We start from the raw sequence: 18,402 nt of genomic DNA on the forward strand, positions 1-18,402 counted from the left end.
AAGCGAATCCAGGTGTGGGGGGAATATCCTGGGTTGGAGGGTCAGTCGATACCCCCGCCTGCCACTGTCTGCCGGGGCTCTGCCCGCAAGATGGAACCAACAGCTGAGTTTGCTTTTCTGCCCCGTCGTGGGCACAAAAGGCCCAGAGCAGCCTCCTGCTATCTTGGAGGAAAGGGGCCAAAGTTCAGGAAGCAGGTGCCAGGCTGGGCTGGAATCCGCGAGCGCCGCTTTTGCTTTGCCCTTCCTGGAAGCTGGGCTGCAGGTGAGTGGTGGTTTCATCTCTGCTCTTGGGGTGTTTCTTGTGGGTTCCGAGTATGGATCTGAGAGGGGCTGCGCAGGGGCAGTGTCATGAACGTGCTGTAAGCGTTACAGCCCCTTCTGCGCAGGCTGGCTCCAGCCTCCCGTCTGTCTCCAAGCCCTGGGGGAGAGGCGGGAGGCCAGCAGCATGGCCTAGTGGAGGGGGCAGGGGGTTGGGTGTAAGAACTCCCGGGTTCTAATCTAATGCCACCTAGTGACTAAGGCACAGAGTTGTGTGTTAGACCCTTGCTCCTCAATTCTGCGCTCACTCTCGCGCTGGTGACCTTGGAGAGGCCTTTCAGGTCTCCCTTTCCCTGTCCATCAAAGGCAGGCAAGTGCGATGTAATGCCCTGGAGCAAGTGCTTTGGGACGTGTCGCACAAGTGTGCCTGGCTCACAAGCGTGTCAGCACAGGTGTGTAAAAGCGTGACGAAGGCTTTGAGATCGATGCCGAAGGCGTGTGAGGCTGTGGCTGGCCAAGTGACAGGGAAATGAAAGGTCAGAGTTTGGTCAGTTAGATTTTATGGTAATACACTGAGACGAAGCACTTTGGGCGTATATACGATAATGTCTTTCCAAGTGCGTTAGTTCAAGCCGTGTCCTAGGAGCCAAGAGGTGAGACAAACATGCTTGGTCCTGTCTCGGTGCAGGGGTGGACTAGATCAGTGCTTCTCGACCAGTGGTACGAGTCCCCTTAAAGGTACTCAAGAGATGTCTGGGGGACACGTCAACACAACTGAAATTTGGAGAAAACTGAATTTTAGTTTTCAGTTTGACAGCGCTTTATTCTTTTTGTACCTTTTACACCCAAAAATGCCATCGCCCGCCCGGCTACGATGCAGTTGTTTAAAGAAATGTGTTGCAACGGTAGAAAAAAATTGTGTGTGTCTGAAAACTGTAGGTACTGGGGGTACTTACACATTTTTTTTTAAAGGGGGTACATTATAAAAAAAGTTTGCGAAACACTGGACCTATCATGGTCCCTTCCACCCAGACTTTTCTATGATTCTGTGACAGGGCTGGGCGATAATTTTCAGAAGGGGGCCACTTAATGGATTTTGGTATGGGGTCATAGGCCGGCTCCACCCACAGAAGGGGCGGAGCCTGAGGCAGAAGGGGCGGTGTTGTGGACTAGCCCACCCTCAGAGTTCTCCGTGGCTGAGGCTTTCAATTAAAAGCACAGAAAAGAGCTCACAGCTTTGCCACTACTGGCAGCTGTCCAGCGTGGCTACAGCTTTTTAAAGGGCTCGTGGCTCCTGCCCCTGCTGTAACCATGAGCCGTGAATCATTTAAAATTGGATCCTGCTGCCTGAGTCCCCACTTAGAATTCGGCGGCATGGGCAGCAGGATCTAAACAGAAAGCGGCCAGATCACAGTGTTTGGTAGGTTGCATCTTACCCAGCCCTGTTCTCTGAGCTGGTTTTGAAACCTCCGTGTCCTCCTTATGGTCTGACAGCTGCAGATTTACTGCCTGTCTCTCCTCTCATGGCCCAGCCTAGCCGCAGCTAATGGACTAACTCAGGTTAGCATCACCTGCCCTGTCTTGGTGACTCTTCACAGCTGAACGGCCTATAAGGCATCGTGCTGGTCTTCTGATCTCTTGGTGACTCCTCTGCCTTCTGTTTATTTCTTTCTCCCTAGCTGGCCGATCTAGTCGGACCCTGTCAGTGCGTGAAGGCCCCAGGAATTACAAGTGCGATGGTCTCCCATGCCCAAGGTAATCGGCTGGCTAGTAATGGATGGACTGCTTGGTTATCAGGTTAGGTTGCACAAGCCAGGTCTATGGGACCCTATGGCCAGCTGGCACCTGGTTCACAGCTGTACTAATCTGAAAATGGCTGGAAGACACCACCATCATTAGGCTCCAGAGTCAACAGCACTTGCTCCTCTTGGAGCTACTTGTCCGTGGCAGGCAGCACAGCTTAGCAGCTCATTGGGACGTCTCCTTTCTGTTGTGAGATCTGGGCACTTTAGAATGGCTGTAGCTATTGAAAGCAAAGGCGCACAGCTATAGGCATGGGGGTTTCCAGCTTTATTCACCTAGGTGGCTGATTCCAGGAAGCAAGGGTGTGTGTGTGGGGGGGGGGGGGGGGAGTCCTGTACAGAGGGTTCCCTGGTCCCTCTGCTTCCATGGCTGTGCAACTGTCACCAGGTGGATTAGAACCTGGGACTTTTGGAGCTTAAGGCAGGAGCTGCTACAGCTTGAGTTATAAGTCAGTTGCCTCTCAGCAAAGGCTGAAGAGCTCCCTTGTAATAATTGCTTGCTGGAAGTGGTCTCAGTGCCACTCCATAGGATAGTGACCCACATCAGGTGGGTGGGTTACAGCTGTAGGCCTGCTCCCAGCATGCGGATCTGCTCTCTGGGCGGCGTCTATAACTCTGTGGCTGCAGCCCTGCTCCCAGCATGCGCATCTGCTTTCTGGGTGGCGTCTACAACTCTGTGGCTGCAGCCCTGCTCCCAGGACTGGATCTGCTCTCTGCCCATTGGCGTGCGCCGCACATTTCATTAGGGTGTGCACCCAAAGAATGTTTTTAAATGTACTCTTTGACCCCCATTAGCCACGCCTCTGGAGGTAACACTTTCAGGGCAATATGGACACATGACCAGAAATAAAAGGTGTCATGTGACCTCCCCCCCCACAAGGAGTTTTCCCACCATCCACTTACCAATAGGGATTAGTTTGGCCCTCACCAAACCCCCCTCATGCAACGATCCTGCAATTGCATTAACCCAATGTGTGTGACATTAACTCGGGGGGTGGGGAGGCTGGGGGAAGTGTTCCCTCTAAGAGTTTCCTCCCATGAGCACAATACATTTTGTGTTGTGCACCAGTACTGAGTGTGGCTTGTTTGGATGTGCCATGGTGGCACCCAAGTTATTCATAAATATCTTATGAACCACTTACCTTTCCCCTCTGCTGCCCTGTCTCCTTCCCTTCCTCCATCAGCTCCCCTGGTGCCTACTGCCCCCCCAACCCCTCACCCACCTCTGCTGTCCTGACTCCTGCCCTTCTCACTGCCCTCGGCCTTCCCGAGACCTGCCCCCTCCAGCAGCCTTTCTCTCTCCCCCTGTGCCCACTCCTCCAGTAGCCCCACTCTGACCATGTGAGCTACCCCTCCTCATCCCCTCTTCTAACACCCCCCTCTACACACCTGTCCTGCCTCTCTCCTCTGCTGCTGGTCCCTCCCCTGCAGGTGTCTGCCCTTCTGCTTCACCCCCCGGACTCCCTGGCACCTGCACCTTCCCTTACCCCTGCACCCTCTTGGTGTCTCCCCCTTCCCTCACTGCCTCTACCCACTTTGCCCACTCCCTCACCACCCTCTGCCCCCGTTCCCCTCATGCCCCTGTGCCTTTACACGTGCCTTGCTCCATCTCCGCCTTCCTCATGCCCACCCCTTCTTTCAAGCCTTCTCCCAGCACCTCCCCTTCTCCCCTCTAGCCCCCAAAGCCCTTCCCCTCTCCTCTCCTAGCATCATCCTGTCCCCTCCCTCACTGACACCTCCCCTCCTGCCCTTTTCCTCATTGTCTCCACTTGGCCCCCTGGCATTTGTCTCTCTCCTACACCCTGTCCCTTGGTGCCTTCCCCTTTCATCTCCTGACCTGCCCCCCTCCCCTCAGCACAAGCCCTTTCCTCTCTGACCCTTTCCCCCTATTTTTCCCTCCTCTTCCATCAGCCGCCAGCTGGTCTGTAACAGAGTTCTAGGGTCGCCCTGACTGTCACCCTTCTGGTGCTCCCCCAATCTGTCTGTCTTAGGTTTCTCAGCCCCCTTTTGGGCCACAAACCCCCACCCCGCAGTCTCAGGTTCCCAAAGTTCCGGCAGTCCCCATCACTTGGTGCCTGCGCCGGGTCTGACTCGTAGGGTTGCGAGGTAGACCCTCCCCCAAAAAACGGACACACTTGATCCTGGGCAGGGGGGAGGGAGGAAGAGGGACTGGCTGGGGGGGGCAGGAACTGGCTGGAAGGAAGAGGGGATGGGAAGCAGCTCTGGGGGGGAAGGGCCAGATCCTGACCCTGGCCCCCCCTTCTCCCTCCCCGAGGCCAGTCATGCTGCCCCTGACCCCCCCTTCCTCCCTGAGGCCAGTCGCACTGCCCCCGATCCTGACCCCGGCCTCCCCTTCTCCCTCCCCGAGGCCAGTCATGCTGCCTCTGACCCCCTTCCTCCCTGAGGCCAGTCGCACTGCCCCCGATCATGACCCCGGCCTCCCCTTCTCCCTCCCCGAGGCCAGCCCTGCTCCCCAGCTCAGTGCGGGCCCCTGCTCTCTCCTTAGCTCAGTCCCACTCTGCCGACCCTGGCTCCCTCCTGGCTCCCTGCTCTGCCAGTCAGGCTGAACTGGGACTTTAGCCTCTCCCCGTTGTTCCTGGGGACTGTCAGTCTCAGGATTTTGATCTCTCATTTCCCCTGCCTTTCACTGAGTTTCAGTAAGGAGCTAGCAGCAATAATGCCTCTACTTTTTCCCCCACTCCTGTGCGGAATACATTTTGTTATGTGCACCAAGGCATGCATGGATGTGCACTGTTACGTCACGTGGAGTTTCACAGCATGGGAAGAAATCAGTGGAAATACAGAGAGCTTGAGTAGTTGCAAGTGTCCATTTTATTGCATAGCACGGAGCTAGCTAGAAAAAACCCAAACCAGCTGGGCTGACCCCCAGTGACCTAACGCAGTTACTATAACAACAAGATCTATGTCTACACCCAGTACACCACATGCACCACCACTAGAAACACATGCTACCGGCTAGCAAACTGGGCAGCATTTGAATGTCTCCTGGCTGGCCGCCCAAGAGCTCAGCTTGCAGGGAACACTGGCTAACCGTCCCCTTCCACCTGGAGAAGGGAGAGACAGGAAAGCAGCAACAGAGCATCTGCCTGGGGGAAGCCCGAATCCCATGCAGGAGTGGAGCCCTGTTCCTTGTTCCAGGCCCTTGCTAGAGTCCCCTCCCGTAGCTGCAGCTATGGCCGGCAGTTTTAAAAGCGGACTTACGCTGGCCCTGCAACCCGAGCGACTCTGTCAGTGGGTGCTTATCACTCCATCACCTCGAGCTGTTTAACCAGCTTGTTTAACCAAGGAGGGAGGGAAAGGGAAACCTTTGGCCATTTGAGGGTTGCGTGCCAATGGAGGGAAAGGGGATGGATAAAAAGGGGCTGAGCACACGGTACTGCCTCTTTTTAAACCCAGGCCCAAAGATGTCCTGGAATTCTGGGCCACTGGCCTGAAGGAGATGGTCAAACTGCCTGGCAGCTGGACTTTTGGAGTCTTGTTATTCCTGGGCTCCTGGTAGCGATGGCTCCCATTCCAGGGGATTCCTGCCAGGTAGTTTACCTCAGACAGCAGCTTTTATTCCCCCGTGTCACTTCTCCCGGTATCTGAGACTTTGGTCATGGGGATCAAGCATTTAACATGATTCCAAGAGGAACCGGATGGTTCATCTAGCGAGCCAGGCTCACCGATATTTGAGTAGTTAATAAAAATCCCTAGTTGCTGTGTGTAGGTCTAAAAAGGGAAGGTTAGTATCATTAGTCTTATTTTACAGACAGGGAATAACCTCTCCAACCTGTGGGAGAGGCAGGAATAGAACGCAGGTTTCCTGATACCACAGTCAGGGCTTTGTTACCAGGCTACATCCTGTACTAGAAAGGATGGGCCTGAAGCATGGGCCTGGTGTAAGGCCTGAGGCCTGAACCAAAGTAAGCAAGAGTTAGCTGAAGAGAAACAGGCAGGTCTTGTCAAAAGCAGACGGTTGCCTGAAAGTCTTGGGACTTAACCCTAACTGTCTTGCCTGGAAAGGTTGAAACCATAGACAAAAGGTCCTAGAAAGTCTCCAGGAATGCTAGAGAAGCAGGAAGCGAGTTGACAGGAGGCCAGGAAAGAAAATGGAAACAGAATTTGGGGTTTTGAATTGGAAGCAGTGATGTGCCTGTTGTGTGATCATGCCTGGAAGATGTGAATTAAGCCAGGAACCTGGGCAAGCAGAATCCAGCGACTTTCTTGGCTAGGGAAAGACTAAATCTTGGAACAAGAGAGATGTGAGTAGAACAGGGAATTTTTAGTCAGACGCTACTAGGTTATTTTTTTTAGTTTGTTGGACTTCTTTTTGCTAAGCACATGTAACTATCCCCCTTTACCCTAGAACTCTTCAAACTGAATCCCAGGGAAGCAATTTTCTGTGTTTTAATCTTTCTTTTTTCAGTTTCTTTGTAACACCTAGCAACCACGTAGATACGCTGGAGGGCAGTAGATATGCTGGAGGGCAGGGATAGGGTCCAGAGTGACCTAGACAGATTAGAGGATTGGGCCAAAAGAAATCTGATGAGGTTCAACAAGGACAAGTGCAGAGTCCTGCACTTGGGATGGAAGAATCCCGAGCATAGTTACAGGCTGGGGACCGACTGGCTAAGTAGCAGTTCAGCAGAAAAGGACCTGGGGGTTACAGTGGATGAGAAGCTGGATATGAGTCAACAGTGTGACCTTGTAGCCAAGAAACCTAATGGCATATTAGGGTGCATTAGGAGGAGCATTGCCAGCAGATCCAGAGAAGTGATTATTCCCCTTCATTCGGCTCTGGTGAGGCCACATCTGGCGTATTGTGTCCAGTTCTGGGGCCCCCACTATAGAAAGGATGTGGACGCATTGGAGAGGGTCCAGCGGAGGGCGACCAAAATGATTAGGGGGCTGGAGCGCATGACCTATGAGGAGAGACTGAGGGAGTTGGGTTTGTTTAGTCTGCAGAAGAGAAGAGAGAGGGGGGATTTGATAGCAGCCTTCAACTTCCTGAAGGGAGGTTCCAAAGAGGATGGAGAGAGGCTGTTCACAGTAGTGACGGATGGCAGAACAAGGAGAAATGGTCTCAAGTTACAATGGGGAAGGTCTAGGTTGGATATTAGGAAAAACTATTTCACTAGGAGGGTAGGGAAACACTGAGATGGGTTCCCTAGGGAGGTGGTGGAATCTCCATCCCTAGAGGTTTTTAAGTCTTGGCTTGACAAAGCCCTGGATGGGTTGATTTAGTTGGGATAGGTCCTGCCTTGGGCAGGGGCTGGACTTGATGACTCCTGAGGTCTCTTCCAGCTCTATGGTTCTATGATTCTAAGTAATGTTTCACCAAGTGTATTTGTTTTGTTAATAGACGTCACATTTTTAAAACCATGATCTGATTCCTGCATCCTAGAGGGCGGAAGGTTCTGTATGCACGTGCCTAAGACAGCAAGCCATACTTCTAGGAGAAATTACAGGTTTTCAAGCTCTCTCTGGAGGGAGTGTCAAGGACAAGGAAGGTACCCCACAGGAGGGAATTCTGAAATGCGCCTGTCTGGTTCTCAAAGGGGTTTGTGCATTTGGATGATGGCAGCAACACCAACGCAAGCCTCCAGTGGCAGGGTATTTTAAAGTCTCTTGTGGGCCCCCACCTTCTGCACTTGGAGTGCCAGAGTGGGAAACAGCCTTGACATGACCCCTCTCCAATTTATCAACATCCATCTGGAATTCTGGTCACCAGAGCTGGGCACAGAACTCCAGCAGCAGAAGTTCAAGTGCCAAATAAAGAGGCTAAGTCGGTTCCCCACTCTGGCACTTGGAGTGCAGAAGGTGTGGGCCCAAAAGAGACCTTAAAATACCGTGTCTCTATGGGCTTCTGCTTCAAAACTCCCCAAGGTCACAGATTCCCTGAGCTTAGGAGGGTTGCTGCCTCCACCCAAGTGGAAAAAAACTTTTTCTTCTTGAACGCAGGAAGAAGTCACTTGGGAACGTATTCCAGAAGGGTACCCCAAACTCTTTTACACAAGAGCCAAAAGAAATCTGATGAGGTTCAACAAGGACAAGTGCGGAGTCCTGCACTTGGGACAGAAGAATCCCAAGCATTGTTACAGGCCTGGGACCAACCAGCTAAGTAGTAGTTCTGCAGAAAAGGACCTGGGGGTTACAGTGGATGAGAAGCTGGATATGAGTCAACAGTGTGCCCTTGTAGCCAAGAAGGCTAATGGCATATTAGGTTGCATTAGGAGGAGCATTGCCAGCAGATCCAGAGATGTCATTATTCCCTTTTATTTAGCACTTGGAAAGAAAAAAAGAAAAATGAAAACAAACTGTAATTTCTGATAGCTGTCCTCTTAGTCTTAGGCAGGTATACACAGACCTCCTATTACTTTCCAGGATACAAAATCAGATCATAGCCTTAAAATAGGTGATTATATTAAGAAAACAAAAAGGTATTCATTTGTAAAGCTGACTTGGCTGCTAGGAGTTATAGCGCAACTGAGAAAAGAACAGATTAAAACACAGACAATTGCATCCCTGGGATTCAGTTTAAAGTTATAGTGGGGAGAGGAGGGGATATGGATTTAGCACAGAGGAGTTTAACCAAACAACAAAACAAAAAAATAACCTGATCGCATCTAAATAAACATTCTCTATCTACTCAAGTATCCACACTTCCAAGGTCCAGTCCAATTCTAGGCCCAGGTATTCTTTTTTTTAGGCATGATGTCCCTGCCCAGTTCAATTCATCCCCCCCCCCCTCATCCCCTTCCACAGCTCCAGGATTAAACTCACAAAGAAAAACAGCAGACAGATTCCCTTTTAATGCAGATCTGAACTCTTTCTTCTCACTGGTGCTCCTGGCTCCCTGCCAACACTTTCTAGCTAGCTAGGTTTAACCCTTTAGTCACTGAATACTGGGATGTTCAGAAAAGAACAGTGGGCCTCCCATCCATCACAGAAGCGAGACAGCCTCTTTACTCCTGCTCAAGCGTTTCCTGTTTATACATCCCAGAATTACAATAGCTTTTTAAGCCCCAACGCCACAATGGGAGCTCATGTTCTGCTGATTACCCACCATGACCTCTACATCTCTTTTCCCCGCCCTGCAAGTCTGGCCCACAGAACCATGGGAAGTGGCATAGGCTAGCCTGGGCCAGGGCAAAGGAACACGTGGGCCTTTCTCTTCTCCATCTCTCCCTCTGCATTGCACAGCAGGGCGCAGGAGTGCCAGGGGGCTCTGTGGACGCTGTTTGGCTTAATGCCAGCGAAAGCAGGGTCTACAGGAGTACTTACGGGCTCCTAGTGTTAAGAGCTGTGATGTGGTTGCCTCAGCAGCGTGGCTCAGTGCTTCTGTTCTTGGAGCTCTGGTGTTATCAGTGGTCAGTGCAGGTAACGCAGCCTGCTCCTGCTGCAGATCTCGCTGTTATGCACAAAGACCGACCACAGACACCGTCTGGTGACAGAGGCACTTGGCCAGGTTTATAGCCGTGTAGTCACAGATCTAGTGCCCTGGATTTGCGGTTACGCGTGCACCAACTCAAGTGCTCCAGGACGAGGAGCAATTCAGTCAGTAAGTCTCTGTTGTCCCTTCGGCCATGCAAAGGGGGTAAGGCCAGGCACCCCAATATTTATAGCCTAAAATAAACTTGTCTGGTTTCGGACATTTGTTTGCTCCCTCCCCTTGTACCTAGTACCTTGAACCGAAAAATATTAGCGGAGACACTGTTGAGCATCCACTGCGGATGCGCTCGGTGAGGCTGATCTTCGTGTTTTACCTCATCCCCGTTGAAGGGTTCCAGACCAAGGAGGATATCTACTGCCTCGCTTTAGCGAAGGCCCTGTACACTGTGCCCACGCCAGTGACTGCTGGGTTTTATGCACCATGGGGACATTGCAAAAACCTGCTCTTACACAAAATCAAGGGTGAGTACTGCCCCGGGGAACGTAAGACGGGGAAGGAACCTTGTGGGGATGGGGATTAGTGGATGACAACCATCTCCAAAGAGCCAGAGCCACCCGTACTCATTTGCCGATTATGCAATCGCATAGGGGACCTGAAAATTTGGAGCAGCACTGGGTTTTCATGTCCACTCCACCCACCTGCCTCTTCCTATCCATGGTCTGTGGCTCTGCTTCCTCCAGCAGCAGAAGTTCTAGAAGATCTAGTTAATTTACAAGTGACAAAGTCTGCTCGAGCTACTGGCAGAACATCAATGACATGGTAATGAAGCCATTTAACAGGTATTTGCCAACCTCTGCTAAATGTTTGCTGAATTTACTGTGAGAGTCAACAGGACCTTAGTTTAAAATGTGTTTGTTTATTAGTGTGTGGATGAGGATTATAAAATCACATCGCTAAAAATTCGACATCCATCTGGGCTGCTGTTGGGCAGATGGGCACCAGTTTAATAGTACGGCGTAGGATCCCATCAATCCTAAGGATGGCTTTGCCAAGAGCTACCCATTCTTGATTGCTTCCCAGAAGGGAGGGATTGTGAAGCTGGAAGACCCTTCAGGAGGAGAGATTTAAGGCACTGCCAGGTACCTAACATATCTTCCTCTTTTATCTCAGAGAACATGGAAAACGAATCGAAGAAGAAAGACCAGGAGGAATTTCAGCGGACGCAGAAGATGCAGCGTGACAACACTGGCCGGGATCTACTCAAGCTCCTGTTACTCATGATCTTCTACCGGCCGGTCCTGACGGAGCAGCAGAAGTGGAGAAGGAACGTGAAACACGTCTTCATCCATTTCAGCGCCTGGGAGTACGCGGGCTGCGACCAGCTCTGGGCAGGCCTCATTACCACACTGTGCGACGGCATCGAAAGCCACTTTGGTCTCCTACCCATGAGCATTTACAGGACCATAGACAGGAAATGTAGCATCATCGAAAGACCAGGGGATCAGGAATGGGTTAGCAAGAAGTTCCTCTTCCTCCCGCTGTGGGTGGCTGTGATCCTTTTGATCATGGTAGCTATTGGGGTGGGTGGTCTCCTCCTAGTGTTTGGGATCCCCATCGGGGATGCCTCGGGAGACGCCATAGCTGTCGTGGAAGGCATTGGGGTGACGGCTGTCAGCGTCTCTGCAGCAGCTGCCATACGGCTCACTATCACAGTGGTACGAAACATTATCGTCACCCAGAAGAGCCAGCTGGAGAGACAGATGAACCAGACGGCTCTCAGCGCACAGCTGGGCTTCATGAGCTGCGTGAAAAGCGAAGTCAGGACAATCACTGGGTTCCTGCAGTACATGGAGATCTTCCAGCGGCGGAAGCTGCGGGTGGTGCTGGAGATCACCCACTTGGATACATGCAGCCCTGACAAGGTGGTGGGTGTCCTTGATGCCATGAACATCCTCCTCTCAGACGATGACGCCCCTTTCATCTCCATCCTGGCTGTTGACTCCAGCATCATTGTCGACTGCGTGGAAAGCTCCAAGTATATGAGAGGTATGGCCAACAACGGCTACGAGTTCTTAAACCGCATCGTCACCCTGCCCTTCTCTGTCCCTCGGATGGACTGCGACACCAAGCGGAGGCTGATCAGGAATATCATCGCGCACAAGGAGCAGCTAGAGGCAGAGGTCGGCTTCCGGCAGGATGGCAAGATGGAAGCCAGCTCTGACTTCCTCAACATCTCTCGCTACCATTCGGCCAACCACGATGCCCAGAATCCACTTGCAGAGGACAGCCAGATACCTCTCATGGTTGGAACCCCAGCGCTGGGAACCGGCAGCTGCGGGAAAGGTATCCGAGCCAAAGACCTCATTCAAGATGCTTTCGACTACCTCCTGGATGACGCCTTGAAGGAATTCATGACAGACAACGTGGTGCAGATGCGGCGCATCGTGAACACCGTCACCATCACCATCAGGCTGCTGGCGAGTAACATCCCCAAGGATGAAGTGTGTCCGAAGAAGGTGGTGGAATGGGTGCTCCTTGCCAACCAGTGGCCGTGCCGTCTGAGCTGGCTCTTGCAGTGCATCGAGGATGAGGAGCAGAGGAGCCGAATGGGCAGCTGCCATGGAAGCCCGCTCCGCCCCGACATGTCTCTGTGGGAGGTCTACGAGAAGTACATGGAAGAGCTGGACATGCTGAAAGGCCAGATGGAAAAGCTGCTGGAACTGGACCAGGATCCCGAGCTGTTCCACACTTTCCTGTGCGGCAGGTTTCGGGTGGAGGAGGCCCTCTTCTACCTCCCCTTCACGGTCAATTTGGACCCATCCCTGAAAAGACAGATGGAGCTGCAACGTGGCAGCCACAGACTGAAACGGACAAAGAAATTCGACAAGCTCAGCACCTGCACTCTGCTGGGTATGACGGTGGAGGATGTCTGCCGAGAGGTGGGTCACCCTTGGGTTTCCTTCCTTCGAGCAGGGCCAGCTGTCGATAGAATGTCCATGCCTCTTCATCGCAAGAAGCATGTCATTCATGTGACAGCAGCTGCCCACAGATGATGGCTACAGGCAGAGCCATCTTTGCAAATCGTGGGGCCCTGAATAATTGAGGGCCCTTCTGCAGGATTGCCTGGGCCTTTTCCCCTCATGCAGCTTCTGCTGGAGGTCTGGTCGTTCCTACTACCTCCCTACCCCAAGCAGGGCTCAGGAACTAGAGCAGAGTTACAGATCCTTTCTGCTTGCTAGCTTGCTGCTGCTGCTGATTTGAACCCCGTAGCAGATTTGAACCTAGGCCCTCTAGGAGTGTGTCTAAACTACATGGCTCCGTCGACGGAGCCATGTAGATGAGGCTGATCGGCAGAGGGAAATGAAGCCGCGATTTAAATAATCGTGGCTTCATTTAAATTTAAATGGCTGCCGCGCTCTGCCGACCAGCTGATGATCAGCTGTTTGTCGGCAGATCGGGGCAGTCTGGACGCTTCCCCGTCGACATGAAAGCCCTTTGTCGACCTCCCCCTGATGCCTCGTGGGATGAGGTTTACCGGGGAGGTCGACAAAGGGCTTTCATGTCGACGGGAGCGTCCACACTGCCCCGATCTGCCGACAAACAGCTGATCATCAGCTGGTCGGCAGAGCGCGGCAGCCATTTAAATTTAAATGAAGCCGCGATTATTTAAATCGCGGCTTCATTTCCCTCTGCCGATCAGCCTCATCTACATGGCTCCATCGATGGAGCCATGTAGTTTAGACACACCCCTAGAGGCCTCGACAGCTGGAGCCATGAAGGCAGCTGGCTCCCAGCTTAGGATGTAGAGCTCCCTTGTTCTTATCTCTGGCTGTAAGAGGTCCAATTGCCACGCGAAGGGACAGTGAACCACACACACTAGGTGTGTGGATTACACTGCCAGCTGAGAGGAGCACGTGGGGGAGGGCGAAGGGAAAAGCCCTGCAGCAGACAGGACACAGCGTCCCCAGAGACGAACCGGCAGAGGCATATCCTCAGACATACAAGAACACATGGCTGCTGCATTGGGGATCTCAAAAATTTGGTGCCCAAATTTTCCGGTGCCCTATGCAGCTACATATTTCCCATGGGCCTAGGGACAGCCCTGACTACGGGCCCCAGAGCTGAGAGAAAACTGTCCCACATAACTGGTGCATAACTGGAGGGAGAGGAGCGAGAACTAGTGGGGGTAGGATGTTGAGGGGAACAGGCGGTGTGGGATGGGGGCTTTCGGGGAAGGCACAGTGTGGGTTTGAGGCCTCAGGAGTAGGGGGGGCACATGAGGGGGAATGGGCAGAGTGAGTATGAGGGGGAAAGGGTGATGTAGGGGGCAAGGCCACAGTCCGGGCTCTGCTAGTTCCCCCACTTTCTGCTGCTCCTGACTCTTGGTTTGCACAAAACATTTCTTCTTGGAACAACTCGGTTCCTTGCAGCTCTTTCCTCCAACCCCGAAGCCATTGGCTGGCTCTCCCCGGGTTCATCCTTTACGCTCTGAAGTGACTGGTCGGTTTTAAGACTGGGAGACCCGTAGCTGTCTGTTATGCACTCCAGAGAGAAGAGAGGCAAAAACATAAATACTCTTGCTGGAGGCCTGCAGCGTAATACCCCTTATCCAGAATAACACACAAGAACCCTGAGGCTATGTCTACACTGCTAGCTTTTGCCTGCAGAGAGCATGCTAATGAGTGCCAAGAAGTTTCTAATGAGTGCTTCATTAGCATACTCTCTGCCTGCAAAGGCCCGCAGTGTAGATATAGCCTTAGGTCGAGAGGCCCAACTCCACCCCCGTCAGGCTGACTGCATGCTTCCCTCCAGCCTACAAGCAGGGTCAGGAAACCTTCCCTCTTCATTTCAACACACCCCTCCAGTGGTCCCTGCATTGCTAGCTTTTGCCTGCAGAGAGCATGCTATTTCCCCTGCCGTGCCAACTTGCTCAGCGGTGCCCCTAACAGAATCCAAGCACACGGCAGTGGGGTGTGCCGGGTACCATACCTGGCCCCACAGCCGGCCGGCCCGCCTTGTTTGCTAGAATCTGAGCAAGCCCAGACAGGTTCCTCTCGGGAGCTATAGCGGACCCTTCCTAAAAACGTGTTTGGCGACCTGTTCAGTAGATGCACGGCACTAACGGGTGCTCCCACTTCTCTTCCAGGTGGACACAATCGGCTTGAAGGAGGAAAACGTCCCGCTGTACAAACAGAGGCTCAGGGACCATAATCTCAACGGGCGCGCGCTGGTCTATAGTGACAACACTGAAATCAAAGAGGCCCTGCACATGAGTCTTGGCGAATGGACCCTCTTTAGCATCCATTTCCTTGGAGTGTTTCCCCCGGCGAATTTGGCCTCTTCTGTGGTGTCCCCCGTCCCGTTCCACGTCAGGCCAGAGGCTCTGAAGAACATGGTTGCCTTAAGAGAGACTGTGGCGAGAGGGAGCAAGCTCTCTCTGAACAGCTCCAGGGAAGATCTTTGGGAAAAGAAATAACTCTGAACCCTGAACACAGAGGTGAAAGTGCCCTGGTGCGCAGCTCCAGCAAGAACTGCAAAGACCTGGGCTGCAACAGGACAGTACCTGTGAGAAACTGTAAAGTTACTTTCACGGCCGCCTGTACAAAACCAGAAGCAAGATCGGGGCTTTCGCCCACAGTGTACCTCCCTGCGTCTCCAGTGACATCGCACGGATGAATCATAGAATCCTAGAGTTGGAAAAGACCTCAGGAGTCATCAAGTCCAGCCCCCTGCCCAAGGCAGGACCAATCCCAACTCAATCATCCCAGCCAGGGCTTTGTCAAACCGAGACTTAAAAACCTCTAGGGATGGAGATTCCACCACCTCCCTAGGGAACCCAGCCCAGTGCTTCCCCACCCTCCTAGGGAAATAGTTTTTCTTAATATCCAACCTAGACCTCCCCCGCTGTAACCTGAGACCACTGTTCCGTGTTCTGCCATCCCTCACTACTGAGAACAGCCTCTCTCCATCCTCTTTGGAACCTCCCTTCAGGAAGTTGAAGGCTGCTATCAAACCCCCCTCGCTCTTTGCTTCTGCAGGCTAAACAAACCCAAATCCCCCAGTTTCTCCTCATAGGTCATGTGCTCCATACCCCGAATCATTTTGGTCAAGCTCCCCTGGACCCCCTCCAATGCGTCCCCATCCTTCCTGTAGTTGGGGGCCCAGAACTGGACACAATACTCCAGATGTGGCCTCACCAGAGCCGAATAAAGGGGAATAATCACTTCTCTGGATCTGCAGGCAATGCTCCTCCTAATGCCCCCTAATATGCCATTAGCCTTCTTGGCTACAAGGCCACCCTGTTGACTCATCTCCGGCTTCTCATCCACTGGAATCCCCAGGTCCTTTTCTGCTGAACTGCTGCTTAGCCAGTTGGTCCCCAGCCTGTAACAATGCTTGAAGCAATCAGATGACAAGAGAAGAATTAAGGATCCGGGGGGGGGGGGGGGGGGAGGAGGGGGGGACTGTACTGGGTCTGAGGGATTTGGGGCACATTCATGTCAACGGGGCTGGTGACAGACGTTGTCGGGCCCTGGGTAATGTATGGGAGGGTGTCGGCTCAAGACCCCCTCAAAGGGGCAAGGCTCTAGACCCCCTCAAAGGGGCAAAGCTAAAGGTAGGAGGGGCAAGGCGAGGGCCAATCAGGCCTTAGCGCCACCCACCTTGCACCAGACAGAGCTCTAGGATTGATTTCATTTGCCCGGGTCTCTGGCAGTGGCGGCTGCCATAATAGTCGATACAGTGACCCAGAGGCCTGGACCCTTTTAAATCATCAGCTCCCGAGACAACTGCCCCCTTTGCCTCTCCCCCTCCCCATCCGTGGCCCCTGTCTGTGGGGCTTCAGACCCTGGTGGTCAAAGTTGTGAAAGTAGAAAGAATTATACTGTAAGAAAAAGATGAATTGTGCTGTAATAACTGAATATGTTGAAGGAATTCTGTTTGTCTTTTTAAGAGGAAGAAGAAAAGTATGTTAATGTTGATTGTAGGTATGCAGATCAAGGTGCTAGCCAATTTGGGCCTGAGTTTAACAGGAAAAGGAACATTAAGTGTTAGACAGGAAACAATTCCAGATAATCAGGGAGATATAGCCAGGAGATTGCTGTGTGCTTAATATTGAAATGAAGATACTTAACCACACTAATAATGTGAAGTTTTGCCACACCCTTTGATCTTGTTAACTTGGCCTTTTGACTGTATATAATCAAGGGGTTTGAACCTTGTATGGCACTCACATTTTCTGAATGCATTTTAGCAAAGCTTTGCTGAAATAAACAGAGCAGTCTGCCAAATCTGTGAGTCCTGTCTGACTTTGACAATTTGGAGGTTCCACCGAGATGGCAACCGTCTTCGCTGAGGCTGTGTGATCCCTGACTGTCTGGCAGGATGACCGTGGTAGCCGGCACCTGGGCATTTGGCCCGAGCGGTCCTCCACCAGAACGGAAAGGTGCACAACCGCAGCGAAGTCTACGCCATCGAACCTGTTGGTTCCTGCTCTGTTCTGGTAGGGATCCCGGGATCTAACATCAGGACTCTGGTCAGGTAATTATTTTGTCCGGACTGAGGACTGTCTTGTCTCTGTGTCTATCCGTCTTCCCTGTGGTGTGAGTGAGTCTGGGAGCCATCCCTGTCCAGGGACTGGCCGACCAAGGGGCTCCTGTCCCCACGGTCTGTGTGACTGGAATCTGCACAATCGCAGCCGCACCGCACCTTGGATAAAATCCTTGGAGTGAACGCAAGGGCGATTGAGGCAGTAGCCTGTGGGCTTCTTTTGTGTGTTGCACTGGGCACCGCTCTGACGAACCCGAATTTCCTCCTTGTGTGATTGGTGTATGAAGTCCTCCTGTATGGGTAACTAGACGTCTAAGCAGGGATAGTTCCCTAAAGGGACCCTGGCTCAGTTTATATATTTTAGAAAGGGTCCGGACTCCTGTAAATTTCTGGAAAAATGATCTAGATTGACTCTGGGGGGATCCCAAAACTCAGTGGCCACTGTTAGGATCTTGGAACAAAGACCAAGTGGACGTCTTAAAAGACAAACTTGGCCTTCCCAAAAACTAAATTGGCTAGAGGAGAGGTAGATTGCTTCATGCAGTGGTGGGACGAGGCAAATCTTAAATGAACTGAATCGAAGCTCGCCTCCCTTAAAAATTCTAATTATAAGAAAAAGCTTTATTGGAAACCTCCTCTCCCACCACCAGATCGAGCGCTTCCCTTTACCCCGTCCTCCAAGAAGACTCAGACCGGTCCTACTTGAAGCTATAAACCCTTGGCCCACACGGAGCTCCACTCGATTTTAAAAGGTTTTCCAAAGCCCCAGGAAAACCCTACCAAATTTGCAGAGAAATTTTGCTAGTGTGCAATGCCTATGAACCCTCTGAAGCAGACCTCCTGCAACTGTGTAAGCTACTTATAACCCCGTAAACAGCAACAAAGAAAAAAAAAAAAAACCCGGGCAACTATCACACAGACTGACTGATGGTTTTTTTTTGTTTGTTTGGTTTTTTTGGGGGGGTTTTTGGGGTACAGCAACCAGGTAAAAATGGACAGGGCGCCCTGGCGCATGCGTTTGTTAATAGCCTCTTATCTGCTATTAGCAGTATGTTAAAGCAAATAAGTGTTGGATGGGAGGCCAAGACCATGGACAAATTGCAAGCAGTGGCAGAGCATTGCCACTGCACTCTAAAAGGAAAGAGAAGCAGTCCTCACAAAAGTTGATAGCTCTGCAAATACAGCATTATTCAGGGCAGGGCAGACAGTACTGGGAACGGGGAGGGTACCAAGAATGGGGATAAGGTCGGAGAAGGGGTTGTGGCACCGGGTTTTTGGGATTTAGAGGTTTCAGCTCCGGTCATATCCACCCTGTGGGAACAAGGCATTATTGTCCCCTATTCCAGCCCCTGTAACACTCCTATCCTCCCAGTTCGAAAAGCTGATGGTAAATCATGG

The 18,402-nt window shown here is 52.1% G+C and overlaps 2 protein-coding genes across 2 annotated transcripts in view; both read left to right on the forward strand.

Annotated features, from left to right (window-relative positions):
- LOC142823382 (maestro heat-like repeat-containing protein family member 7) overlaps nucleotides 1-18,402 on the forward strand; it is a 1,101,711-nt gene that overhangs the window by 16,924 nt on the left and 1,066,385 nt on the right. The gene's annotated exons all lie outside the window — the stretch shown is intronic.
- Nucleotides 9,797-14,957, forward strand: LOC142823333 (NTPase KAP family P-loop domain-containing protein 1-like). The gene is made up of 3 exons (XM_075914262.1): nucleotides 9,797-9,977; nucleotides 10,627-11,171; nucleotides 14,952-14,957. Exons 1-3 carry the CDS (start codon nucleotides 9,797-9,799, stop codon nucleotides 14,955-14,957), a joined length of 732 nt encoding a protein of 243 aa, XP_075770377.1.

The sequence above is a fragment of the Pelodiscus sinensis genome, chromosome 33, assembly GCF_049634645.1.
Source record: "Pelodiscus sinensis isolate JC-2024 chromosome 33, ASM4963464v1, whole genome shotgun sequence".
Classification (NCBI taxonomy): Eukaryota; Metazoa; Chordata; order Testudines; family Trionychidae; genus Pelodiscus; species Pelodiscus sinensis.